Source organism: Periophthalmus magnuspinnatus, chromosome 19, assembly GCF_009829125.3.
Source record: "Periophthalmus magnuspinnatus isolate fPerMag1 chromosome 19, fPerMag1.2.pri, whole genome shotgun sequence".
Lineage (NCBI taxonomy): Eukaryota > Metazoa > Chordata > Actinopteri > Gobiiformes > Gobiidae > Periophthalmus > Periophthalmus magnuspinnatus.
In genome coordinates, this window is record NC_047144.1 from 15624674 (window position 1) to 15649703 (window position 25030).

General features: G+C 40.7%; 1 protein-coding gene across 2 annotated transcripts in view; it reads left to right on the top strand.

Annotated features, from left to right (window-relative positions):
- LOC117387565 (adenosine kinase) overlaps positions 1 to 25030 on the top strand; it is a 277300-nt gene that overhangs the window by 205197 nt on the left and 47073 nt on the right. For both annotated transcript variants that reach the window (XM_033985095.2, XM_033985096.2), the window contains exon 7: positions 3258 to 3428. In XM_033985095.2, coding sequence (XP_033840986.1) covers positions 3258 to 3428 — 171 coding nt within the window. The remainder of the gene's footprint in view (positions 1 to 3257; positions 3429 to 25030) is intronic.

A 25030-nucleotide genomic window follows, 5' to 3' on the forward strand; every position in this document is an offset into this window, starting at 1 on the left:
GACACAGGCCATTAGCTGTAAGTGAAGAGCGCTCTGTGAACAACACCTCCAGTGAAACAGCAGATGGGACCAGGAAGCTTTAGATACACTGAGCTCCAACGTACAGACAGAAAAGAGGCCGAAAGAGGAGAAAACCAGGGGCAGACTTAGCACATTTCAGCCAAACTCAACATGGATGGATGGAGATGAGTTTATAATCGACAGTCTATTTGTGTATCTTGTGTATTTTGATTATAAAATGAGTTTGGTTTGTTCAGTGTGTTGTTGTGTGGTTTAGTTCATAATGACCTTGGGTTTGTTCACGTTTAGAGAGAAACATGTTGGATTGTTACCTTGCATATCTGGCATCTCTCCTGCGTATTGTACTGTTGTTATTTTAGTTTATCGGTTCATTCAAATGGGGATTTAAAGGTAGAATTGTGAATTTTCTGGACGGAGCTGTTATTGCTGTTATTGCTTTGCTTGGGATGTTCCAAACTAGGGCATTAAGCGTATCTATTTTGCATTTATTCAACTGTAGATCCTATATTACTCACAATTGACCTTTGTGAGCTTTTTAGCCGTTTAGCCGTTACTTCATCAAAAACATACCTAGAGTTGTGTTTTTATTATTAGTCTGTCTACATCTCCAAAGCTCAAAAAGCTCTGTTCCACCTTGTGATGTCATGAAGTGGTAGTTTTCAAGTTGAACAGCTACATTTACCTTTTGTTTCGTAGAGATTCCAGCTCTGAAATCATCCAAATGATTCTAGTGAAGGTGTATGGATTTTAAAAACACAGTGGAATGGGGCACTTCCTGTTTTACCACATGATGACATCACAAGGTGGAACAGAGTGTTTTATTTTTCTGTTTTAGAGAAGAACTCAGCCTAAATGTGCAGGGTTTGTGTGTTAAACATGTGTGAATGAAACAAAACGCAACTTCAGATCTGTTTTTTACGGAAACTAACATAGACCAGAAAATAACGTTTAATGTTAAAAATACCTTGAAAAATACACATTCCTACTGTCCACGGGCTCACCTCTCCTCAGATCTGACCTGTAACCCCACTGCTTCCATGTACATAGTTACCTTAATGGCCATAATCAATGAATGAATCAAGCTTTAGGCTCCAAGGGCTCCATATTTAAACATTACACCCGCAAACAACCATGCCGGGTGTGAAACCTCCTATCCACAGCGAATCTCCATGGCGACAAGCACCTAAAAAGTTCCACATTGCACCTTTTAACACGCCAATCTTCACTTCAGTACACACTCATTCAGATATCCCACATGAACGGCGCTCTTGTACCCGCGGTGAGTGTGTACCTTGCACCTGGAGTTTGATTGACTGTCTGGCTGCGCTCTCTCGCCTGTCGTCTGCCGCAGATGCCATACCGCTTTAATGAGACCGCACAATGGGACCTTTTGAGACAGATTAAACCTATCACCACGCAAACTTTCCTTTACCCCCGTTTCACTCGTGCGTTATTGTCCCGCTACAGTTTAACAAAACAGACCTATAGCCGCTGCCAAACCAGAAGATCAGTATCAAAGAAGGGGGGTTGTTTTTGCCACTCTCGAGTCATGTTTCTACCTGAACTGCGAAGGTGTTTTCTTACCTGATTTGTATTCGCTAGCACAATGAACAGGCTAGCTCTCTTGTTTCGCAGTAAGCAGAGTCCAGGCCAGACTTTTGTTCAGGACATCATCGGATACGAGCGCGATGCTTCCTCCCAAAGCCAATCCTGGAGCGGAGCCAGTATCTTTGTCCTTGGTCCAGTTTTGCCTTTTTGTAGCTGTGAGAAACTATTACGAGTAAATACTTGTGGTTTAGCCTTGGCTCCATAAGCTGCGCTGAAGCTGGTATTGTCCGGTAAACCCAAGGACAAATTAGAACGTTTCCGACCCTGGTTTTGTCAAAGTTGTGAAATTATGTTCTGTGTGTCCATCTTATTCAAAACTTCTGCTAAAAATACAAAAAACTGTTGCCGTTTAAGATTGCAGACTCATTCACAATCTATTTAAAGGGCCCATATTACGCTATTTTCTGATCTATGTTGTAATATTTGAGTAATCCTGCATTATTTGGCTGCATCTTCAAAGCTCAAAATGCTCTGTTCCAACTTGTGATGTCATGACGTGGTAGTTTTCATGTTAACTTTTTACATTTTGTTCAGTAGAGATTGGAAATTCCAGGGCTGAAATCATCCAAATGATTCTAGTGAAGGTGTGTGGAGTTTAAAAACACAGTGGAGCACTTCCTGTATCACCATATGACATCACAAGGTGGAACAGAGTGTTTTCAGTTTGAGAGAAGAATCTATTTATTTTTTTCTTACATTTGTTTAATATTTTTGCACGTGCCATATGAGTGCAATGCAATGTAATTTAATGCTTAAGCCTCTTGCCATTGTTCACTGTTTATATATTTGTATATTTGTAATAAAAAAAAACAAAAAAACAACTATGATATATATGTACAGAATTCTAAATATAAAATGTATTATTGTATTTATTTTTCTACATTTGTCTAATATTATTATTGCACACACCCTGTTAATGGAAATCTAAATGCTTAAGCCTCTTGTTGTTCTTGTTTATACCATTGTATATTTTAAATTCAATAAAAAATATTAAAAAATTGGAGAGAAGAAAATAGTGTCATATGGGCCCTTTAAATATGTTTTGTTTTTTTTGCCAGACTCTGTTAAATCCTCTGAATGGAGCATTTTTTTTGAAAGAACTGGAACTAGCTGTGCCGCTACTCAGAAAGGACCTGTTGGGGAGTTTGTAACTTTATTACTTTTATGACATTTTTACGCATTTTTTTTTTGACAAATATTGAAATAAGATTCATGATTTCTCTTCTAAAACCAAGACGCACGATGTAAACTGTCTGATGGAGGGTACACCACCTGCTTGTCTCCATGGAGATGCTAATGCTTTCCTTGGAATGTTCATACTGTATTGTGTTAAACTTGTCTATCTTGGGGTCAGATCTGTGGAGAGGCGACCCTACTCACATAAGCATCTCTTTGAAGGTTTTTTTGGTTGAAAATGAACATACTGTAGAACATTCCAAGCATAGCAACAATATCGCCATGGAGACAAGCACGTTACGAAATTTCCATTAGCAAAGATACGTAGTGCACCTTTACGATATCCAGTACAGAATTTGACAGGACAAACAGATCTGTCCAAATTACTAATCGCTCTTCGTCAAACCTTTTACGGAAACTCGCTGATTTCTGTTTTATATTTCCGTTTCCAGGGCTTCTTCTTGACCGTCTCGCCCGACTCCATCCTCAAAGTCGCCAAACACGCCTCAGAAAACAACAAGATCTTCGGTCTGAACCTGTCGGCGCCGTTCATCAGCCAGTTCTTCAAGGAGCCGCTGATGAAGGTCATGCCCTACGTGGACATCCTGTTTGGGAACGAGACAGTAAGTGAACCGGCGTGAGGCTGCGGCGGGACGGGGTCAAAGGTCAAATACAGCTTTAGGGCTTCATTTGTTGTAGAGAAGTTGGAGATTAAGTGTGACGAAATGGCCAACTGTGAATCATGTTTTATATTGGCACGCGTCGTCCTTGTCACTTGGCTAATTGGGGAGTGGCTTGGTACTTTCTTTTCTTTTCAGGGGTTATTGTTGTTGTGTCCTCGGGCAAGACACTTAGGGATAGACTACAAAATGGTATCAATACTGTAAATGTAAAGAGTCATCAGCTAACACCCTCTTTATAATAATAATAATGTTTTAGACCAAGCCTAGCAACAACATTTGGAGGTACCATATAAAGTACCTTAGGCTTAACTTTAGTCTTATAAAGTGTTTTTCAGGATGCTCGAAGTCGCTTTATAATTTCATGCATTATTCATTCACTTCATTTTCCTTGGATCCAGAACGCACATTTCTTCAATACTTTATGAAGATGTGAGTCTGGTCACTGCTTGAATCTCACTGTTTTCAAATGGGCCTGATTGAGTGACTGGTGGATTAGCGAATCGGGGACAGGCGTGGACTATCTGTATTGGAAAAATAATGGAAAAAAATATCACTGGGGGCTGAAAAACATGGAGGATTTCTGCAGAATCAATGAGCGAAGCGTAAAGTCTGTTAGTCTGAGGTGAGAGAATCATAAGTGACCACTGAGCTCCTTTGTTTCACATCCATTTTCTTCCATTTATCCGGGGCCGGGTCGCGGGGGCAGCAGTCTAAGCAGGGACTCCCAGACTTCCCTCGCCCCAGACATATCCTCCAGCTCCTCCGGTGGGACCCCAAGGCGTTCCCAGGCCAGCCGAGAGACATAGTCCCTCCAGTGTGTCTTGAGTCTTCCCCGGGGCCTCCTTCCGGTGGGACATGCCCGGAACGCCTCGGTTTCACATGTGTCACTGAAAAATAGCAGATCTGATTGGACGATCACGTTTGACCAGGCTTAAGGAGGATGTGGGACCAGACTGATATCAACCTGTATAACAAAATACAGAGAGATTCCAGTCTGGTTTGCCAGGCTATCTCTTTATACTTGGTAGTGGTAAGATGCAATTATTGCCACAGCTGCCCTGGGGTAAACTGACAGAAGCGAGGCTGCCAATCTGTGCCATCAGCCTTTCCGATGTCCACCGATCTCTCACTCACACCTGATTCATGCAATGTGAGTGAAGTATCTTGCCAAAGGACACAACAACACTGTGCACTAGAGCCACTGTGGAACCTCGTATTCCAGAAACTGTCTCCCATCCACGCACTAACCAAGCCCAACTCTTCTTCGCTTCGAGATCAGACGGGATCGAGCATTGGCAAGACGGTTTGAAACACGACAAGAAAAAGTGTTAATATATTCACAAAAGGTTGATTTGCAGCCAGTTTCAGTTTCTCTGTTGTCTTCCAAATAAACGAAACGAAACGAGTCGATAAAGCGTCTGAATTTGCAGCGTCCTTCCCCCAACTCTCCTTCCCTCACCTTTTGTCTTGTAATCTTTTCTTTCACATCCGTTGATTTAAACCAGATGAGCCCGTTTTGTCCCCGCCTGATCTTGAAATAACTACTTAACATCTCGGGCAGCATCGCCGTGGTAACTTCTCCCTAATTATAAATCGTCTAAATTAAAAGTTTTAACTCGTCACTTCTGAACAGCCATTTCACTTTTCGCTTATCGCCGGGCCATAAAGATGACTGTGAATTAGCTGGGACCATCCTTCATCATAATAACACAGAGGTATATTGATTCCTGCAGTCTATGTGAGTGAGAGTGGAGCAGATACCAGGGTCAGTCTGTGGTCAAAGTAAAGGAACAGTGAAAAAGATGTATGTTATAGCTGCGCCAACCCCTTTAATTGGTCTATTGTCCTTGTCCCCGTGAACATGATCGAAATGGGAATCAATGAACTGCATCTTGAGTACGTTAAAAGGTTGTGTTAAGAGCAAGTCTCCTCTTTGGTTTGAATTATGTGTTTGTCTGTGTATGAAGTACTGCGTATTTTCATAAAGGTGATATTGTACATGCTGACGGAGGGCTACTGCGTGACTTTTAATTGCACTGATCTAATTGAGTGTGAAGTCTTTACCTATTTCCTTTCAGTTGTGTGAGCTTTGTAGCGTGTTGAGTGGCTCAGTGGTAGAGCTTTTGTCAAACAACTAGAATGTTCCCAGTTAAAGTCCTGTCTATAATATACATCTAATTCAGGGGTGGGCAAACTTTTTGACATGCGGGCCACAATGGGTTCTAAAATTTGACAGAGGGGCCGGACCAGGATATATATATTAGATTAGAGATTTGGCCTGTAACATGTAGCAAAGCATGAATAACTCACTTTAGTACTTTAATTGGATTTCGGTGAAAAACATTTTGTTGTCCACTCCGTATTAAACACTCAGCGCTCACTATCCACTTTTCTTTTCTTTGATAATCTATTTTTTGCTGAAGGGCTGATAAGAGAATAAGAGGTTGATGTAGCTGAAGTGCGCCATAATTTGGTCACGTTCGGCAGGCCGGATTAATAAGACCAATGTGCCGTATGTGGCCCACGGGCCGTAGTTTGCTCACCCCTGATATAATCCCTCATTCGTCCAGAACATAGTCTGTATAAAGAGTTGGATTAAGTGAGTGTGATGTCACCCATAGCGTTCGGTTACAGTAAAATGAAGCTAATCGAGGCTAGTGGTTATAGCAGCGAATTTAGAGCCAATTTCCATAGCAACCAAAGAGCCAATCAGAAGTGGTGTTGAAGGTAAAGTCCCTTCCCGCCCGCATCACTGGTTTGGCTGAGAGTGGGCACCTGTTGCTAACGCTAGCGGGTGCAACCTCAGGCGCCTGATTTATCTGTTATTAATGTTCATATCTTGATTTATGGATACAATAACGGAATAAATATCAGGATCATGTAGAGCGGGTTAATACAAACATTTTAAGACCAAAAATGACGAGTCTGACAGAAGCAATTACGGAGAGACGGGCCACAGTCTTTTTAATAGAAAGTGAATTGGAGCCAGAGTCTAACGCGGCTAGCAGGTTAGCTATGTCCATTTATATGTATATACAGTCTATGGTCCAGGAGTGAAAGAAAAATGTTTTAAAGGTAGTCATCTGGACAATGTTTATATCTATTTGATGCATATCGTGGCTCAATTTACAGCATATATACCATATACTTGGGACTCACAAGAGACTTTACTCAATTTAATTCACCCAAAATATTTTGTATGAAAACACAATAACTCAACTATAAAACCGATTACACCCATTATATCCAGCCAGACCATTACCCATCTTTCTCTCATCATCTAAATGCACTAAGCGAATGGGAAGTGTCCTCTTACTGGATACGGATCAGGCGGGCTGTAGCGTTAGCCTCCCTGCTGCTAAAGCTACTAAACAGAACTCTAAAATGGGCTCCGCAGATGAGATGAGGACATCGTTGTGGAAAAAAGCGCTCAGCATCCCAGGATTTATCGCCGCTGCTGACTTAAGCTATTTTCGTGTCTCTTCCCCTCTCTTCTCCCAAACATAAGTCTACCCCGTCTCTTTACGTACAAGCCCTCTGCTCCTAATTGCAGTGAAGAACGATACTGTCTATGAGTTTGAGCTCGCCGTTCATTTTGCAAGAGATATTTTTTATTTTATTTCGTCTCTTTCTGTCTGGGTGGCTCTGTCGTTGTTTGCCAAAGAAGTTTGCTCACATCTTCTCTCATTACGTTTTAATGGCAGGGGATAATCGCGTTGTATATTTGTAGAGAGGCGATTATCTCAGTGGGCGAAATGATGAGTAAATGATTTTTATTTTTGTGCATTCATGAGCAAATTTGTTGTTTTTCCTCAAAGGCCCGTATCATGCTATTTTCTGATCTATGTTATAATGTTGTTTCTTTGTCAAAAACAGACCTGGAGTTGTGTTTTGTTTCATTCATACATGTCTAACACACAAACCCTGCATTTTTCTCAAATTGAAAACACTTCCATCTTGTCATGTCATGTGGTAATACAGGAAACTCCATACACCTTCACTAGAATCATTTGGATTTGGATCTCTGGAATTGTCAATCTCTACTGAACCAATGGTAAAAGGAGCTGTTAACTTGAAAACTACTACTAAGGTGGTACAACGCATTATGATTTTGAGCTTTAAAGATGCTTGTTGCCATGGAGATTTGCTTTGGATAGGAGGTTTCACACCCAGCATGGTTGTTTGCCTGTATAATGTTTTAATATGGAGCCCTTGGAGTCTGGACTAAAGCTTGATTCATTCATTGATTATGGCCGTTAACGTATCTATGTACATGGAAGCAGTTGGGTTACAAGTCAGATCTGAGGAGAGGTGAGCCCACTGACAGTAGGAATGCGTATTTTTCAAGATGCTTTTAACATTAAAGGGTCCATATTGCATTATTTTCTGATTTATGTTATAATGTTTCCTCATAAAAAACAAACAAACCTGGAGTTGTGTTTTGTTTCATTCACACATGTTTAACACACAAACCTGCATATTTAGGCTGAGTTCTTCTCTAAAACAGAATAAAACACTCTGTTCCACCTTGTGATGTCATGTCGTAATACAGGAAGTGCTCCACTGTGTTTTTAAACTCCATACATCTTCACTTGAATCATTTGGATGATTTTATATCTGGAATCTCTACGAAACAAAAGGTAAAAGGAGCTGTTAACGTGTAAACTACCACTTTATGACATCACAAGGTGGAACAGAGCATTTTGAGCTTTAGAGATGTAAACAGACTAATAATAAACAGTTACTCAAACATGTGTGAATGAAACAAATCACAACTCCAGGTCTGTTTTTGAGGCGGTAAGAGCATTAGAACACGACTTAAAGCTCACAAGAATCCATTTTGTGTCATATAGGACCTTTAAATTTGGTAATAGATAAATTTGTTCTTTCTTGAAATGATTTACGCTTTAATATGGGGTCTGTTTTGTGTCAGATGTCCTTCCACCTGCCATCAGTTTATCCAGGGACCAGCACAAAATGATGTATGACAAAATATCGGTGTTGCATTTTAGAATATTGAGCAAAGTTTTGACAAGTTTGTTAGATCGGCCATTTTTTCAAAGGCACAAAAAATGAAAAAAATGAGTTGATTGCAGTTTGAAGTTTAAAAATGTGCAAGAAAATCTATTTAAAGCTGCTCTATGTAACGTTTCTGTTATAGCTTTTGCAGACAACACCATCCAACCAAAGTCCCAGATCAGATCGGAGGGTCAAGCTGAACATGAGTAAATGGGAGTTAAATGCCATACTGTGCTATATTCCATTTAAAGCAATAACATCTCCATGACGAACCCTCCCCCAGAAAAGTTAATCTGTGCATCTTTAAACTTGCACACACTAAAACGCTATCCTTTCACTCTAACGGCTAACTTGTTATTTATGTTTTGTATATCTTTGCTATATATTTACACCTGCTCCTACGTCAGCTGTGGCTTCCTCGCAACTGTACCGTGGAAAATTGACTTTGCGCCCACCTATGTCCAAATTTGCTTTGCCCTTTAGAATCCAAACAAAACCTGCTTATTTTTGCAAGGGTAAAGTTAGCTACCGCATTAGCCTAGCGCGCAGAGTAGCACAAACTGGCCTTTATAATAATCCTTTGGAGACACATTGGTAACACTTTATAATAACTATCCTAATTAGCCGTAATGATACTTGAACAAAGACTTCATTCATAAAAAACAAACATCTTATTAAACTGCCTGCACTCGATTTATTTCCAAAAACGCCTTTTACGTCAGTTCAGATATATTTTATAAGCAGCTCTTGATCCAAATAAATCTGCTGTGTCCTGTCTGCATCAAATTAGCAAGATTTTTAACGTCCGATAATCAGGAAGTGCAGTATTAGCATGGGCAAACTCTGCTATTTCCTCCTTGAAAGTTGGAAAAAGCGCTTAAAAACTCATCGTGGTGAGTGATTAGTGTGTTCTGACTACATAAGGTAAGTGAGGAATAACTTTGGACCACTTCAGGCCATTTTTAAGTGGTTTCTAAACTTTAATCGTACGTAAAGGCGTTGTATCTGATTTTTACTGTCTTAAAAACGCAGTCTGAACATCCTCATCATTCACCACGATGAGTTTATAAGCTCTTTCTACAACTCTGAGAAACTGAGAAAAGAGCGGAGTTTTGCTGTCACGATAAAACAGCAATGACTCGTATGCTAACACACACTTCCTGATTATCGGACTGTATACACACTTTTTAATCAGACGCATCATATCTGTACTGGGGCAAGACAAAATTTGCTTTGATTTATGGGGAAAACTGGCAGAAAACCTTTGATAAACTGTTTTTTCTTTATGAATTAAGTCTTTATTAAGGCTGTAAATAGTATTATAAAGTGTTAGCGACACATTTACAAGGCCAAGCTGCTCTACCCAAACAGAGAAGATATTGAGCTGAGTGAGTTGTGTACAAGACCGATGCTTGTCCAGTGTTTTAGCGGAGAGGGGGGCGGAGGTTATGACTGCAGTTCAGACCTCCCATTGTGCGGGGGGCGACAGAGGGCTGTCAAATAGGCAGCGGTGCATTGCATTGGTGGTGAGTGACAGGCAGCAGGCCAGTTTAACCCACAACCCGACCCCAGCGACCCCTCCTGCGGCTTGGGCCTCACCTCAGCTTCCTCCCCCTGAAGAGAGGGTCGTTCTGGTCTGTGCTTTTCCAACACAAGGCAGACTATAGACAGGAGCGAGTTCAAGCTGGAAGTTTTAAATAATCAGAGACAACTGTAGTGAGTTATGATACTTTGAGTACTTATATATTTTCGGGGTTTTTTTCACTCAAAATGAATAAAACATTAAAAGGATCCTACTACATTTAAGTGAAAAATCGTTTTGCCCCATACAGTTATATTGTATAAGCAGCTCTTGAGGTCAAACTAAGTCAGCTGCGTTATGTCTGCATCTAATTATAAAGCAAAGAAGTGTGTGGTTAGCATGCTAGCTGTTTTGAGTGTTACTGTGATGGCAAAACTCCAGTCTGATGAGTTTATAAGCACTTTTCACAACTCTCAGAGGCCAATGTGAATGATTAGGATGCTCGGAATGCATAAGGTAAGTGAGGAACACCTTTGAAAAAAAATGGAAAAGAAACGATGTTACAGTGGTCCCTCGTTTATCGCGGGGGTTTCGTTCTAAAAATAACCCACAATTGGTGTTTTAAGGCTGTAAAACCCCTCACCACACATTTTATACACTTTTGTCAGACAGGCATTAACATTTTCTCACATTTTTCTCTTGTTTAATGATATAACAGTGACTCGTGTATTTCACAGTTCCTCTGATCATGCGTCCTCATCCTGGCGCCGCTCCGCTGTAGTGTCGATCGAACATTTATGTAAATTTGGCTGAACACATTCTGTACTGTACAGGAGACATGACATGAAGGAGATTAACCATGTTCTACAGTCCCTTAGCCAATCAGGACGCAGAAAACAATACACGTTCACACAAAAAAAATCTGCGAAACAGCGAGACCGTGAAAGGTGAATTGTGATATATCGAGGGACCACTGTATATCTTTTGTTCACAGTGTTCTGCAGTGTGTCATGATAAATATATTTCTTCATTGAGACAAGCAGGTAACGCCATCCAACCAAAGTTTCAGTTCACATTGCAAGTTAAATGCCATTTTCTTTTTTTTTTTACACAGTTGAATTTATAAAACTCGTCACACTATGGTGATCTTTTGGATGTATTTAGTCTAATACCGGTCACTTTAATAAGCCACTTTGCACTGTTGTTCTGATGCTGCTATTGTACATATTTTTTCCCTTTAAGTATTTCATTTGATTTTTTTAAGCATATCTTTTTAACTTTGTGCATGCTCTTATTTGTATTTGTATTTATTCAGTGTGTTTATGTTGCACTTTTTCACCGTATCAAGTTCCTAGTTTGTGAACTGTGTTCACAGACTATGGCAATAAAAGTCTTCTGATTCTGATTCTGATTCTGATTCTAATAACTCATCGAGGCTCGCAGTTATCAGGGCAAAAATGGAGCCGAGATCCATATTTGGAATTTCAACCGTGAGTATCATAGCAACCAAAGAGCCAATCCAAGAGCGAGACTGTGGAAGGTAATGCCCCTTCCCCTTTAGTAGCGAGCAGGTGCTTAGCGGCCAAACCTGCTAGCGGGAGCGATCTCAGGGAAAGAAGGCGCCTGATTTGTCTGTTATTAATGTTCATATCTTGATTTAAGGACAAAATGGTGAAATAAAAACACCAGGATCATGTAGAGCGGGTTAATATGAACATTTTAAGACCAAAATGACGAGTTTGACAGCAGCAGTTACAGAGAGAGGGGCCATAGTTTTTCGATGTAAAGTGAATTGGAGCCAGAGTCGATGGAGCTGGAAGTGCGCCCATGATCACTTCCTATTTGGACCGCAGCGGCTAGCAAGTTAGCTATGTCCATTTATATATACAGTCTATGGGTGAACCTATATGAAAATCACTCATCTCAAATGGTCTGGAGCCTTTAAGTGCTCTTTCCCTGACTTACTCCTGTCTAAATATTCTTCTGCTGATCCTGGTTTGAAATCTGATGCTAACACCATCACCTCCGCCTGATCTCCACCCTCTTATTTCTAGGGTCATATGTGTCAGTTTCTTCTCCACAGAGCCTCACTGCGTACAAGACTTAAGCAGTTTCTTTGCGGTTAAATTGGCAAACATGTGGTTAGCTAACGCAGTGTGCTAACCCGTGAGGCTAATAGAGTGCTCTTCTGCTCTTACTACACGACATCAGAGACAGGGCATCAGGTTTCCCAGCGTTTAATGACCACAGATCATTAGAGCGAGTTCAGGAGAGCTGTACCCAACGCTGCACGAGAGATAAAATGTTTGCGTTTATTTTTAGCATAAATGGGGAAGTATGCCAGTCATAGGTTTCAGTTTCCAGTTATATACGCCATTTTTAGGACTTTTGGTCATTGAAAAGAGAATATTTTTGTTTTGAACAGTTTGTTTCTATGGTAACGGTCCATTTTATTTTTATTTTTTTTATCACACTTTAACTTTTGTGGGGGGTTTTCTATTTTTTAATTGGCACATTATAAGTTTTCCTGTTAATTGTTAAGCTGTCCCTTTAATACATTATTATGAAAAAACAGTACATATATAATCTTGTTTTTAGAGTATAGAAAAAAAATGTACTTTTTTCTCTACATGTCAGTGACCATTTTCCCCCATATTTAAATTAAAAAAAATGTAAAAATAAAATCAAGATATTAGGGTTACTCGCTAGTGCAACTTTTGCTCTTATCCCCAATAGGTTCTGTTCATAGCAACACGCTAACAGTCATTTAAGCTAACAGTCACTTAAGCTAACAGTCACTTACAAAAATCAGAAAAAATAAAATAAAAATGTATTAAAATTCTAATTTATAAAAATAAAGTCTGCACTATTGTTTTAAAATGTAGATTACTTCAGTGTGTGATGTTGTTTTAATATTTATTATGCCTCAAAATTAGCATTAGCTTTAGCGTTAGCATTGAGACACAAGTGTGACTCAGCTAAAACCTCACAGAGACAAAACTGGACATGTACAAATGTAATGGCAATACAGTTGAATCTAATCAATTGGCATGACTTTTCACACTGGAAGGGCATCTGACATAACGCCAAACCATTAAACCAACCAATTCCGCACTACAGAACATTTTATTACAACCCCAGCACACTCTAGATGAACTTTTAATCGTCTTTGAATCAGCGTTAACAATTTAAAACATCGAATTATACTTAGCTTAGCATCTCCAAATGGTTTCAAATGTACTTTCTTAATAAAATGGCGTCAGTAATGAGTAGATTTTCTGCCCCGGAGCCTTACGGAGCCCCCTACAGTTCTCCATGTGTCAATTAACATTACGCCCCCCTCTCTATAGGGTCCCCTCACAGTTAGTCCTACCAGGAAGCGTAATTATACTGTGTACTGCGTATTCTCGCTAACTACAGAGCCAGTCTTAGTAATTGAATACGCACCAGGTAAGCCATTTAACACAAGTGCAAATGTAAAGTGTGCTGTATTAAAAAAAGAAGTTGTCATCATCTAAGTGTTCAAGCTGTTTGAAAGAGCGTTTAGTCCTGGTCTGGTGCAAAGTGACAGAGGTTTGTTCTAAATTTGTACAACCTATATGCAAGTTGTATGTTGTTGGGGTTTTTTTTAATACGTGTTTTTCCTTGCTCAATCACATTTTTGTTTGTTTTTTTGTTTAAAATGCATTGCACATAATTTAGTCCAGAGGTTTAACGAGCAGCATTTAAAGGGCTCATATTACACTATTCTCTGATCTGTGTTTTAATGTTTTTAATGTTGTTTCCTCATCATAAACATTTTAACACTCAAACCCTGCATATTTAGGCTGAGTTCTTCTCAAAAACAGGAAAAAAACACTCTGTTCCACCTTTTTTTTAATTAATTAATTTATTTTATTCGGTCATTACATTCAAAATCAAACATTATTCAACTTGTATAAGGTTCTACATAACATTTCTATCATGACCGAAATGGTTTAGGCTGAAGTAAAAAAAAACAACAACTTAATACTTAATAATGCCTAACCCATTTTTATAATAACACACAGGAATTCAAATAAAAGCAGCATCAGTTCTACAACATACGAAAGAAAAGAAAAACTACAAATGACGACTAGAATGACAAGATGGCGGCGCCCTGTACTACTGCTCTCGCAAACAAATAGTAAAAACTTGTATCGTTTTTATCTTTTTCTATCGAAATAAAACAAAGGGAAACGTGAGAGATGCCTCCGAAGAAAACAACGACAAATGTTCAAACGGATGAGGACATGGAGGAAGTCCGTAAGTCGCTCAGCGTGTTGACGGGGGTGATATGGGTGAGTGGTTCCTCGATATAAAGCTCTTTGAGTGACTTGAAGGCGGAAAAATTTGTAAACATGTGACCTTTGACCATTTACTGTGAACAAGAGAAGCGCCTATCCACAGATGTGACCTGTAACTTGGCTTGATGGCATCTTCATGGAGAAAGGTGTTTAATGCGATACCATGCCAAATCAAATATCTCCAAGGAGACCAGGTCTAAAGAGGCCCTCCACCAGAAAAGTTACATAATCCACCTTTACCACTACCATTACTACGACTACTACACAAACTGTTTATTTTACTGCTACTTCTACTGTAGTATAATGTTGTTTCCTCATCACAAACAGACCTGGAGTTGTGTTTTGTTTCATTCACACACATTTAACACACAAACCTGCATATTTAGAGCTTTTCTCTAAAACAGGAAACACTCTGTTCCACCTTGTGATGTCATCATGTGGTAATACAAGAAGTGCTCCACTGTGTTTTTAAGCTTCATACACCTTCACTAGAATCATTTCGATAATTTCAGCCCTGGACCTGCCAATCTCTACTGAACTAAAGATAAAAGGAGCTGTTAACATGAAAACTACCACTTCATGACATCACTAATAGGAACAGAGCATTTTGAGCTTTGGAGATGTACAGACTAATATTAAGAGTTACTCAAACATGTGTGAATGAAACAAAACACAACTCCAGGTGTGTTTTAGAGGTGGTAGCAGCATTATAACACGGCTTAACGCTCACTAGAGTCAATTTTGTGTAATTTAGGACCTTTAACAAAAATGCTGCTGTTAGCTTTACAGCGAAAACTGCTTGTAAACTCATCATGGTGAATACTTACGATGTTCTGAATGCATAAGGTAAGAGAGGAATAACTTTGGACCACTGCAAACAGTTTGAAATCAACTTGTTTTTAGCTTTTTAAGATACAGTGCGTTTAAGACCTTATAATATATTACGAATAACTGTGTCTGTTTGTGCAATTTGCTAATTTTGCCTAATGAAACTGTGATTTTTCTTTGATAACGATTGTTCTCGCTAGCCTAACATTGTCTATTCAACCACACCTGCATCGAGTCCATGTCTTTACCTCCCGTTTCCCCCCAGTGGACTATGGGATGTATATGTTTCTCTCATAAAACCCAGGTATAGTATCTTTCACCAGCTTCGACATTGATGTTCCTTATACTCACATCACTTGAGTTCTTGACAGCTATTGTCTGAAACACCTTCTCTCCAGCGCACTCCTCCTCTCTCTGCCTGTCCATTCTGTCAAAGCTGTCTACTGAGACTCAATAAGAACATGAGACCCTTCACCGCCCCCTACGGACAACCTCCAGCACTGGTCTGAGCTCAGCAACGCGGAACCGTCTCAACGTGTCACTGAAAAGACAGGCTTAAGTAAATGCTCTTAACATTCGGCTGCGTGATGTCAAAAACCAAGATGGAGGACAGGAGCTAGTCTTATTTATATTTGAGGATGGATGTCCGAGGCGCTGTACTGGATTTTTACCATCTTAAAAATGTAATGGTCTGCAGTGGTCCAGAGTTATTCCTCACTATCCTAATGCATTCAGAGTATCATTTTTATTCACCATGATGAGTTTGTAAGTGCTTTTCACAGCTCTCAGGGGCCTCAGAGGAGTTTGGTGCCAACTACTAATAACAACTAGTGTGCTAACAGTGCAGAAGCCTTACTTCCTGGTTCACAGCCAATACAAATGCTTTATAATAAGGTTCCCATGGCGGAGTCGGAGTTTATTTTGAACCTATGAGCTGTTTTTATGATATATCTGCATGAATTTTGCTCACAAATTGGGAACAGACACTTAAACGTCTCCCTGGCCACAGTAATCATAATACATTTTTTTACAACAATTACTCTTAGCTACAGTTTTCTTTTTAAATATTGCACTAGATTTTTATTGAATTCATTTGGATTTGGATTATATTTTGCCGTTCTGATAATTACTTATTAGAAGGTATATTTATGATGAGTAAACAACATTCTAACAGGTCAGAAACTCAACACTGTTTGGACAACGCTTAACTCCAGAGCTCTGAGACTTGTGCGTAAACTCAGCCAATCAGAGGGGTTGTTTTGCGTCACATGACCTCAGCTCTGAGCCATAGTGTTGTGACCTTGAGAGTGGAGCTACAGTGAGTCAGATCCAGTGGTCCGTTATCACAGCTTTGTCCAGTCGATCGGAGAGTGTGCGCATTACTACTATGAACTATGTAATTATTTCACGTTAATTACCGGTTTCTCCGTTTTCCCTGAACGTACCATTTTTACATTGATCTCATGGACCTTCATTTTAAAACATGAAAACTGTATATCAGCTTCAAATATGACACATACAATATAAACACTGCATGAGTCGTGTCAATATTACCATAATGGGTCTTGGCAAGTCACTTAATCCACATTGACAAACTCCAGTGACAGTATGGGGCTGTCAGTGGAAGGGCATCTGGTTTATAAACATAGCCAAATGAATATACATCTGAGCTTCTGCATAAAGAATGGACTTATATGGGTTATTTTCAGTTTTTCCCTCTGCCGTCCGACCTGCTCATCTCCATCTCTGGTTATTGTTTACCGTGAATGTTCCACAGAAAGTCATTAAACTTGCGTCGCCTTGCGTTTATTTAATTAGATCTGAGCTGTGACTTGGCCTGTTGGCTTCACCTGCTTGTCTCCATGGCGATTTCCGTGCCATACTGTCAAACCGTAGACTGTATATATAAATGGACATAGCTAACCCGCTAGCCGTCGCTATCCAAATTCGCTTTACATTAGAAAACTGTCGCCTCTCTCTAACTGCTGCTGTCAGACTCATCATTTTAGCCTTAAATGTTCGTATTAACCCGCTCTACATGATCCTGGTGTTTTTATTTCACTACTGTGTCCGTAACGCAAGATATGAACGTTAATAACAGACAAATCATGCGCCTTATTTTCCTGAGGTCACTCCCTCTAGCGTTAGCAACAGGTTTGATTGACAGCGTTGCTAAGCGCCCGCTCCCCGCCAAACCAGCGATGCCTGCAGGAAGGGGCGTTACCTTCAACAACCTCACTCCGGATTGGCTCTTTGGTTGCTATGATACTCGTGGTCGGAATTACAAATATGGAAAGTTGGCTCCAAATTGGCCGCTATAACTGCTCTAGCCTCGATGAGCTGCATTTGACTGGAGCTGAACGCTGTGGGTGACGTCAAACTCACTTACTCCACTTCTTTATACAGTCTATGGAAGGACCCAACCGTAACTTGGCGTAGTTTTCACGTTAAAGATCGAACTTCGCAAGAGAGAAAGAAGAAAACATCCACAGTGAGACATTGGTATAGTCTTACACATTGGTATAGTCCTAAATAGCCCCTGTATTACCTTTCAAAACCAAATCGTCTCATTGAGCATAATTTCAGGCTAATATGAAACCAGCGACCACCTCTGTATTTTCCGACTGATCGCTTAAAAATCTGTCTCTCTCTAATCACACAAGTATGCAGCCATGGCCGGTTACTCTTTAATAAAAACGACATCGCCATGAAACGGTGGCTAGTGTGGACTGGCATATACATCTGCATTCACTGCCAATTGAGTGCAAATTCTAGGTCACATCACTTCAGATTGCTATTAAACTAAACGGTAAAGCCCTTATGTATTAATCATATACGAGCCCGTGTCTATATAAGCCGTACTAGCGTGGAACAATGGACTCTCGGCAGCGAGCGCTTTGAGGTAATTATCTTGTCGTCATTTGCAGCCTTTGAGTCGATGTTGAAAAGAACGAGAACAAAGTCACCTGACCCCCACCTGCGATTGTGATTGGTTCCCGGGTGTGCGTGGTACAAAGGGCTAGCATGTTTGTGCAGTACAGCTGTCAGTCACACGGCACAAATAATACTCTTGAATAATAATGGCAGTGGAATACAAAGCCACAGGAAGTGATGCATATGGACGCCACTGGAACGTCTGGACCTAAAGAGGTGATGGGGTTTGGACGTCGCCATTTGATCGATAAACAGTGGAATGAACGAAGTAAAAGTAATAAAGTACTGCACTTAAGTAGAATTTTTAGGTATCTGAACTTTAATTAGGTAGATCTTAAACTCGATACTTTTTACTTTGCTTTACTGCATTTGAAAGCAGTATCTGTACTTTCTACTCCACTACATTTTTGAACAGGGCTGAAAAGTAAAAGTATTTTTTATTACCGTCTGAGACCTGCTGAAACATCTGAGGGTTTATTTTTAACACGTTTGTAGTTTGAGCAATAAAAATATACAAAGAAAAACAGAAAAACAACTGATTTAATTGATTCTGTTAAACAAAACTCAACACAAATCTGTATTAAAATCATTACATTTAAAATTTTATTAGAGCTGAAAATCTGCATGAAATACTTTTTACTCTTAATATACCTTTTTAAATTAATACTTTAATACTTTTACTCAAATATATTTTTTCATGTGATACTTTTACTTTTACTTGAGTATTTTTTACGCTGGTATTTGTTCTTTTACTTAAGCAGCAAAATTGAGTACTTCTTCCGTCACTGCCGATAACCGATATTTGCCGATACTGATATTAAGTTAGAGTCTATAGTACCAACCACATTTATGTTACGTTTTAGTGAAGTTTACAAATGAACTTAATGCTTTTGTAAAAATGATAACAAAATGAGTTTGTCTGAGATATAAATTCACATTTTCACTCATTAATCCTTCTCAGAAAGACGAGGACAAACTGGGAATGACACAAAAATATGCCAAATATCGGCAAAATAGATAGATACACCGATATCTGGGGAAATCCTTTGATATTACCACCAATATCTGATATACCGTCCCTGTTCAGGTTTAGGTTTTGAAGTTCTAGTTCTTAAAGGACCTGTACCCGTTTTTCTCCATGTATTTGAGCAAACTTAATCTTACCCCAGTTCAGATATATTACATAAGCAGCTCTTGAGGTCAAAATATGTCTGCCACGTGTTGCCTGCATCTACTTTCTTTTGTGTGCCGTTTATAATCAGGAAATACATTGTTAGCTTGCAGGTTGATGTTAGCTTTACCGTCACCACGTACATACTTACAAATACCCACGTCCTCCTTCCACTGTTAGAATTGCAGCTTTAATTTCGTAACACTTGCGGTTAACACATTTTAATCATAGACCTGCTAAACCAGCGAGTGGGAAGAGGCGCTACCTTCAACCTCCTCGCTCCGGATTGGCTCTTTGGTCGCTATGATACCCGCTGTCGGATTTCGAAATACGGAACACAGCTCGAAATTTGCCGCTGCGGGTGACGTCGCTCTCACTTAGTCCGCTTCTTTACACAAATAATTTAACGTGAACTTTTTCCACCGGTCAAACGTGTTACATTCAGAGTGTTTTGAAATGGTCTGGTAATTACTAAAATAACAATACAAGAGTCTGTGTCAAAGAAGCGTTGCCGTTGGAGACCATGTGCTTGTTCAAAAGGTCAGATTGTCTTGGTTCACTCTGTTGGTGGAAATCCCAAATGCCATTCACATAAAGATGTCTGGCTCAACATTTGGTGCAATTAAACCATCAACCTCACCCCATCTTCATTTCAAATCCCCGCCGCCAGGCCAGAAAACTTGTCCAACCGCATTCCTTTGTTTTTCCTGGATATAACATGTTTTTTTTTTCCTTCCTTCGGCACACTCCAGTTAGCCAGCATGGAGTCCCGCTAACCACTGTAATCGACTGCGGTCTCGGGACCCCTCTACCCCCCCAACGTCCCAACCCCGAGTTTGAACCATGAAATGTCTGGAACTTACCGAGGGCCATGGGGCGAAATGTGAGAGCGGAGAACGGTTTTAACAAGGCGCTGGATGGAGACGCAGCCAGGAGTCTAGAACGGTGGGATATTAAAGGGGAGGTCTGGGTACATGGTTAAAGGCTCAGGAGAAGGAAATCTGAGATCGCAATTAATGCCTTTAATTGAAGTACTTTGCCAGTGGTTTTTTGACTGGCGTACCCATAAAATGCCTTCCATGCCACTTAAAACATTTTGGTTATTTATTATCACTGTAAGGGCAATTTTGGTGTGCAGTGAAATGGAGACTAAACCCAGAACTAAACCAGGACCAAACCAGGACCAAACCAGAGCCAAACTGAGAGCAGACCAGGATCTAACAGGACTAAACTAGGGCCAAACCAGGACTAAACCAGGACCAAACCAGGATTAAACCAGGGCTAAACTAGGACTAAACCAGGACCAAACCAGGATTAAACCAGGACCAAACCAGGACCAAACCAGGACCAAACCAGAGCCAAACTGAGAGTGGACCAGGATCTAACCAGGAGCAGACCAGGACTAAACCAGGACTAAACCAGGACTAAACAGGACTAAACCAGGACTAAACCAGGACCAAACCAGGGCCAAACTGAGAGCAGACCAGGATCTAACCAGGACTAAACTAGGGCCAAACCAGGATTAAACCAGGGCTAAACTAGGACTAAACCAGGACCAAACCAGGATTAAACCAGGACAAAACCATGATCAAACTAAGGCCAAACCAGGACTAAACCTGGACTAAACCAGGACTAAACCAGGGCCAAACCAGAGCTAAACCAGGAGCAGACCAGGACCAAAGCAGGACTAAGCTAGGAACAAAACAGTAGTTCAAACAAACCAGTAGTCACTCATATTTCTAGCCCAAAGGTTGCAAGTTTAATTCCCAGACCATGTAGGACTAACTGGGGTTGGTTCTCTCCAGTGACAAAGCTTATATATTCAGAATGTACTTAAAGGGCCATATGACGCTATTTTCTGGTCTATGTTATAATGTTGTTTCCTCATCACAAACAGACCTGGAGTTGTGTTTTGTTTCATTCACACATGTTTAACACACAAACCCTGCATATCTAGTTTTTTCTCTCAAACTGAACACACACTGTTCCACTTTGTGATGTCATGTGGTGATACAGGAAGTGCTCCACTGCGTTTTTAAACTCCATACACCTTCACTAGAATCATTTGGATGATTTCAGCCCTAGAGTTTCCAATCTCTACCGAACAAAAGGTAAAACGAGCTGTTAACTTGAAAACCACCACTTGATGACATCACAAGGTGTAACAGAGCATTTTGAACTTTAGAGATGTAGACAGACTAATAATAAAGTGTTACGCAAACATGTGTGAATGAAACAAAACACAACTCTAGGTATGTTTTTGAGCATTACAAAAACTCACAAGTCGAGTCAATTTTGCGTAGTATAGGACCTTTAACAAATAACATTTTTGCTTTGTTTATTGAGACCAAACGCTGCTATTAACACGAACACTTTGGTTTTATTCCATTATGGGTTATGTACTCGAAAAACCAATGGAAAAATATCTTTGTGTTGCCAAATCTCTATCCCAATTTACAGCAATTTCCAGCACGCACATTCATTTCCCTTTGTCATTTCACACAGTTTCAGTAGCACATTTATGGCTTGTAAGTCTTCATTAATTTGCCCAAGTCCTCGTTTTGTAAGCTGCCCATTTGAACTGCATCTAAATGAGTGCTTTCGGATTCATTGAGAATTTTTATTGCAACTCGCCAAATATTTCTCCTTGTTGAAAAGCCACAGCGTTCCCCTCGGGTATCCGCACACTGAAACCATCGAAGTTTTATGTAGTTGTGCTTTTTTTCCATCGACTTTGGCTCGGGTCCATTTCGTGCCACTTCTACACAAAACACATCGAAACATATTGCAGTGTTTCGCGTTCTGAAAACTGCCAATTTTTTTAGACAAAGCTTCGGAATTCTCGTGTGAAAGCAAATGGTTTGGATTATTGAAGCGTTCTCCCTCCTCGGGTTTTTTGATTGTCTGAAGCTAGCGGGTCCCTCCAGAGTAGCTCTTTGGTTCTCATTAGGAGCGAGCGGCGTGGGCCAAAACGTTCATATGGTTATTACACTCCAGAGGCCGCGGCCGCAGTTCTCCACCGATCCAACAGGGGGAAAAAAAACACTTTGCTTTACTTGACCTGTGCGCAACGCCAGAAACCCAACGTCTGTTTTATTTACTGGAAAGTCTAAGGGACCAGAGAGAGGGAAGGAGGGAGAGGGGGAGGGAGAGTGGAGGGAAAGAGAACAGAAGAGGAGCGAGAGAGAGGGGGAGGAAGAGTGGAGGGAAAGAGAAGAGAGGAGGGATGGAGAGAGGGACAGATAGAAAGAGCTAGAGAGAGGGAGAGAAAGATTGGAAGAAAAGAGAGCAGAAAAGGAGGGAGGGAGGGAGGGAGGAGGCAAAATAGAGGGTGGAGAGAAAGAGAACAGAGGAAGCGGTAGGGAGGGAGAGAAAGAGAGAGAGAAGGAGAGAGGGAGAGAAAGTGCAGGGAAAGAAATAGAGGAAGACGTAGGGAGGGAGAGAGAGAGGGGGAGAGAAAGTGGAGGGAAAGAACAAAGGAGGAGGGAAAGAGAGACAGGGAGAGAAAGAGTGGAGGGAAAGAGGAGAGAGGGAGAGAGAGGGAGAGAAGGGGCAAATAGAGGATGGGGACATGAGAGAGGAGGAGAAAGGGTGACGAGAAAGAACAGAAGAGGAGGTATGGAGGGAGGAAGAGGGAGAGAGAGGAGGCAAAAGGAAGAGGTAGGGAGGGAGAGAGGGAGAGAAAGAGAGAGAGAGTGCAGGGAAAGAGAACAGACGAAGAGGTAGGGAGGGAGGTAGAGGGAGAGAAGGTGCAAATAGAGGATGAGGAGGTGAGAGAGGAAGGAAAGGGTTAAGACAAGAGAGGAGAGAAGGAGGTAGAGAGACAAGGAGAGAGGGGAAAGGGGACAATATAGAGGATGTTTGAGAGAGGAGGAGAGAGAAAGATTAAAGAGAAAAAGTTAGATGAGAAGGGAGAGGAAAAGAGTGAGAATGGGGAGATGAGAGAGGAGAAAGGCTGAAGAGAAGAGAGGAAGAGGTAGAGAGATAGAGGGACAGAAGGGGGCAAAATTGAGGTGGTGGGGGTGGGTGAGAGAGGAGGAAAGAAAGAGTGAAAAAGAGAAGAGGAGGGAGATGGGGCAAAATGGAGGGTTGAGAGAAGAAAGAGAAAAGACGAGAACGAGATAGGGAGAGAGAGAAGAGAAGAGGAAGAGAAAGAGGGAAAGGCAGAGAGAGAACAGGGAAAGGGCATGGGAGAGGTGGAGACGAAAAGAGAGAAAGGGGGTAGAGATGGTGAGACAGCCAAAGGTGGGTGGAAGAAAAAGAAGAGGGGATGAAATAAAAGGGGGGGAGTGGCAGGGAGAGAAAAAGAAGAGGGGGGTGAAGGAAAAGAGAGGGAGGTGGACGAGGGATAGATAAAAAGCAAAAGAGAGGGGAGGAGAGTCAGGGAGAGAAAAAGACAAGGGGGTGAAGGAAGAGAAAGGGAGAGAGAGAGAAGAAACGAAAAAGAGAGGAAGATGAGGAGGCTGAGTGAGGGGGAGAAATAGGAGAAGGGAGAACAAGAAGAGGAGAATGAATGCAGGGAGAGAAAGTGAAAGGTGGTAGTGAAAGAAAGAAGGAAAGAAGAAAAGAAGAGAGCAGGAGAAAGGGAGAGAGGAGAGAGAGAAAGAAAACGAGGCCAGTCTCTTGATATGTGGAAAATGAACGTTACCAGGGCAGAGTTTAGACGGGCGTTCGGACTCTGGATCAAGTGAGTGATTTGGGCTGGTTTAGTTTCACTTTTTAAATGTCATTGTAACTATAGAACGACTTTGTGTGTTGTTTTCACATCTGGGAAGATTTTTTAGCTTCGTTCTGATTAAAAAGAGGTCTGAGGTGAAACTAAATCCTGTTTTCTGCTAACTGGCCCATTTAGTGTTGAATAGAGAAGAGGATCTGATATCTGAGCATTAGCATTAGCATTAGCATAGCGCTTTGGAACCAATGTGGAAATAATAAACATGATATTTGCTTAGGGGAAATAATAAAATGTTAAACTTTTCCCATTGGAATTGCAATTATACAAGATGGTCTACATGCTACAAACTCAAAGGGCCTACCACCACATGATGCAGCTTTGTCTGAATGTTCCAAAGTGTGGCATTAAACTTATCTATTTTACATGCATTCAATTACAGGTGGTTTTATTGCTCAAAAGGACCTGGAAAAACCTCCATTCTCACTATGAGTGGTCTCGCCTCTCCACAGATCTGGCCTGTAACTTGGCTTAGTGGAGTCTCCTGCTTGTTTCCATGGCATTAGATGAGTTAAAAGTGAGGCTGTGGAACATTCCAAGCAAAACAAGAACCTCTTTATGAGACGAGCCGGTGACTGACCCTCCAAAGACACAAAGGAAACTGTCAAACTAAAAAACAACCTTCAAATTATAAACATTTCAAACTCTTTAATGTGTTTGTTCGTAATCTCTTCTCCATTTTTTTTATATCGTTGACCAAGAGGATTTCGGCACGTTCAACTCTGTTTCTTATCCTTAGACTGTGTAAAGAAGTGGACTAAGTGAATTAATGTGATCTACTGACAAAGTTTGAGGAATAAAACACCAGGATCATGTAGAACGGGTTAATACGAACATTTTAAGATCAAAATGGCGAGTCTGACGGTTTTCCTATTTTGAACGCGGCGGCTCGCAGGTTAGCCATGTCCATTTATATATACAGTCTCTGATCTTACCTCTGTCCCTGCAAACCACATTAAAACTGAGCCAAAACAGTTAAAAGCTCTCCTCTGTCTTTTATAGCAGTGATCT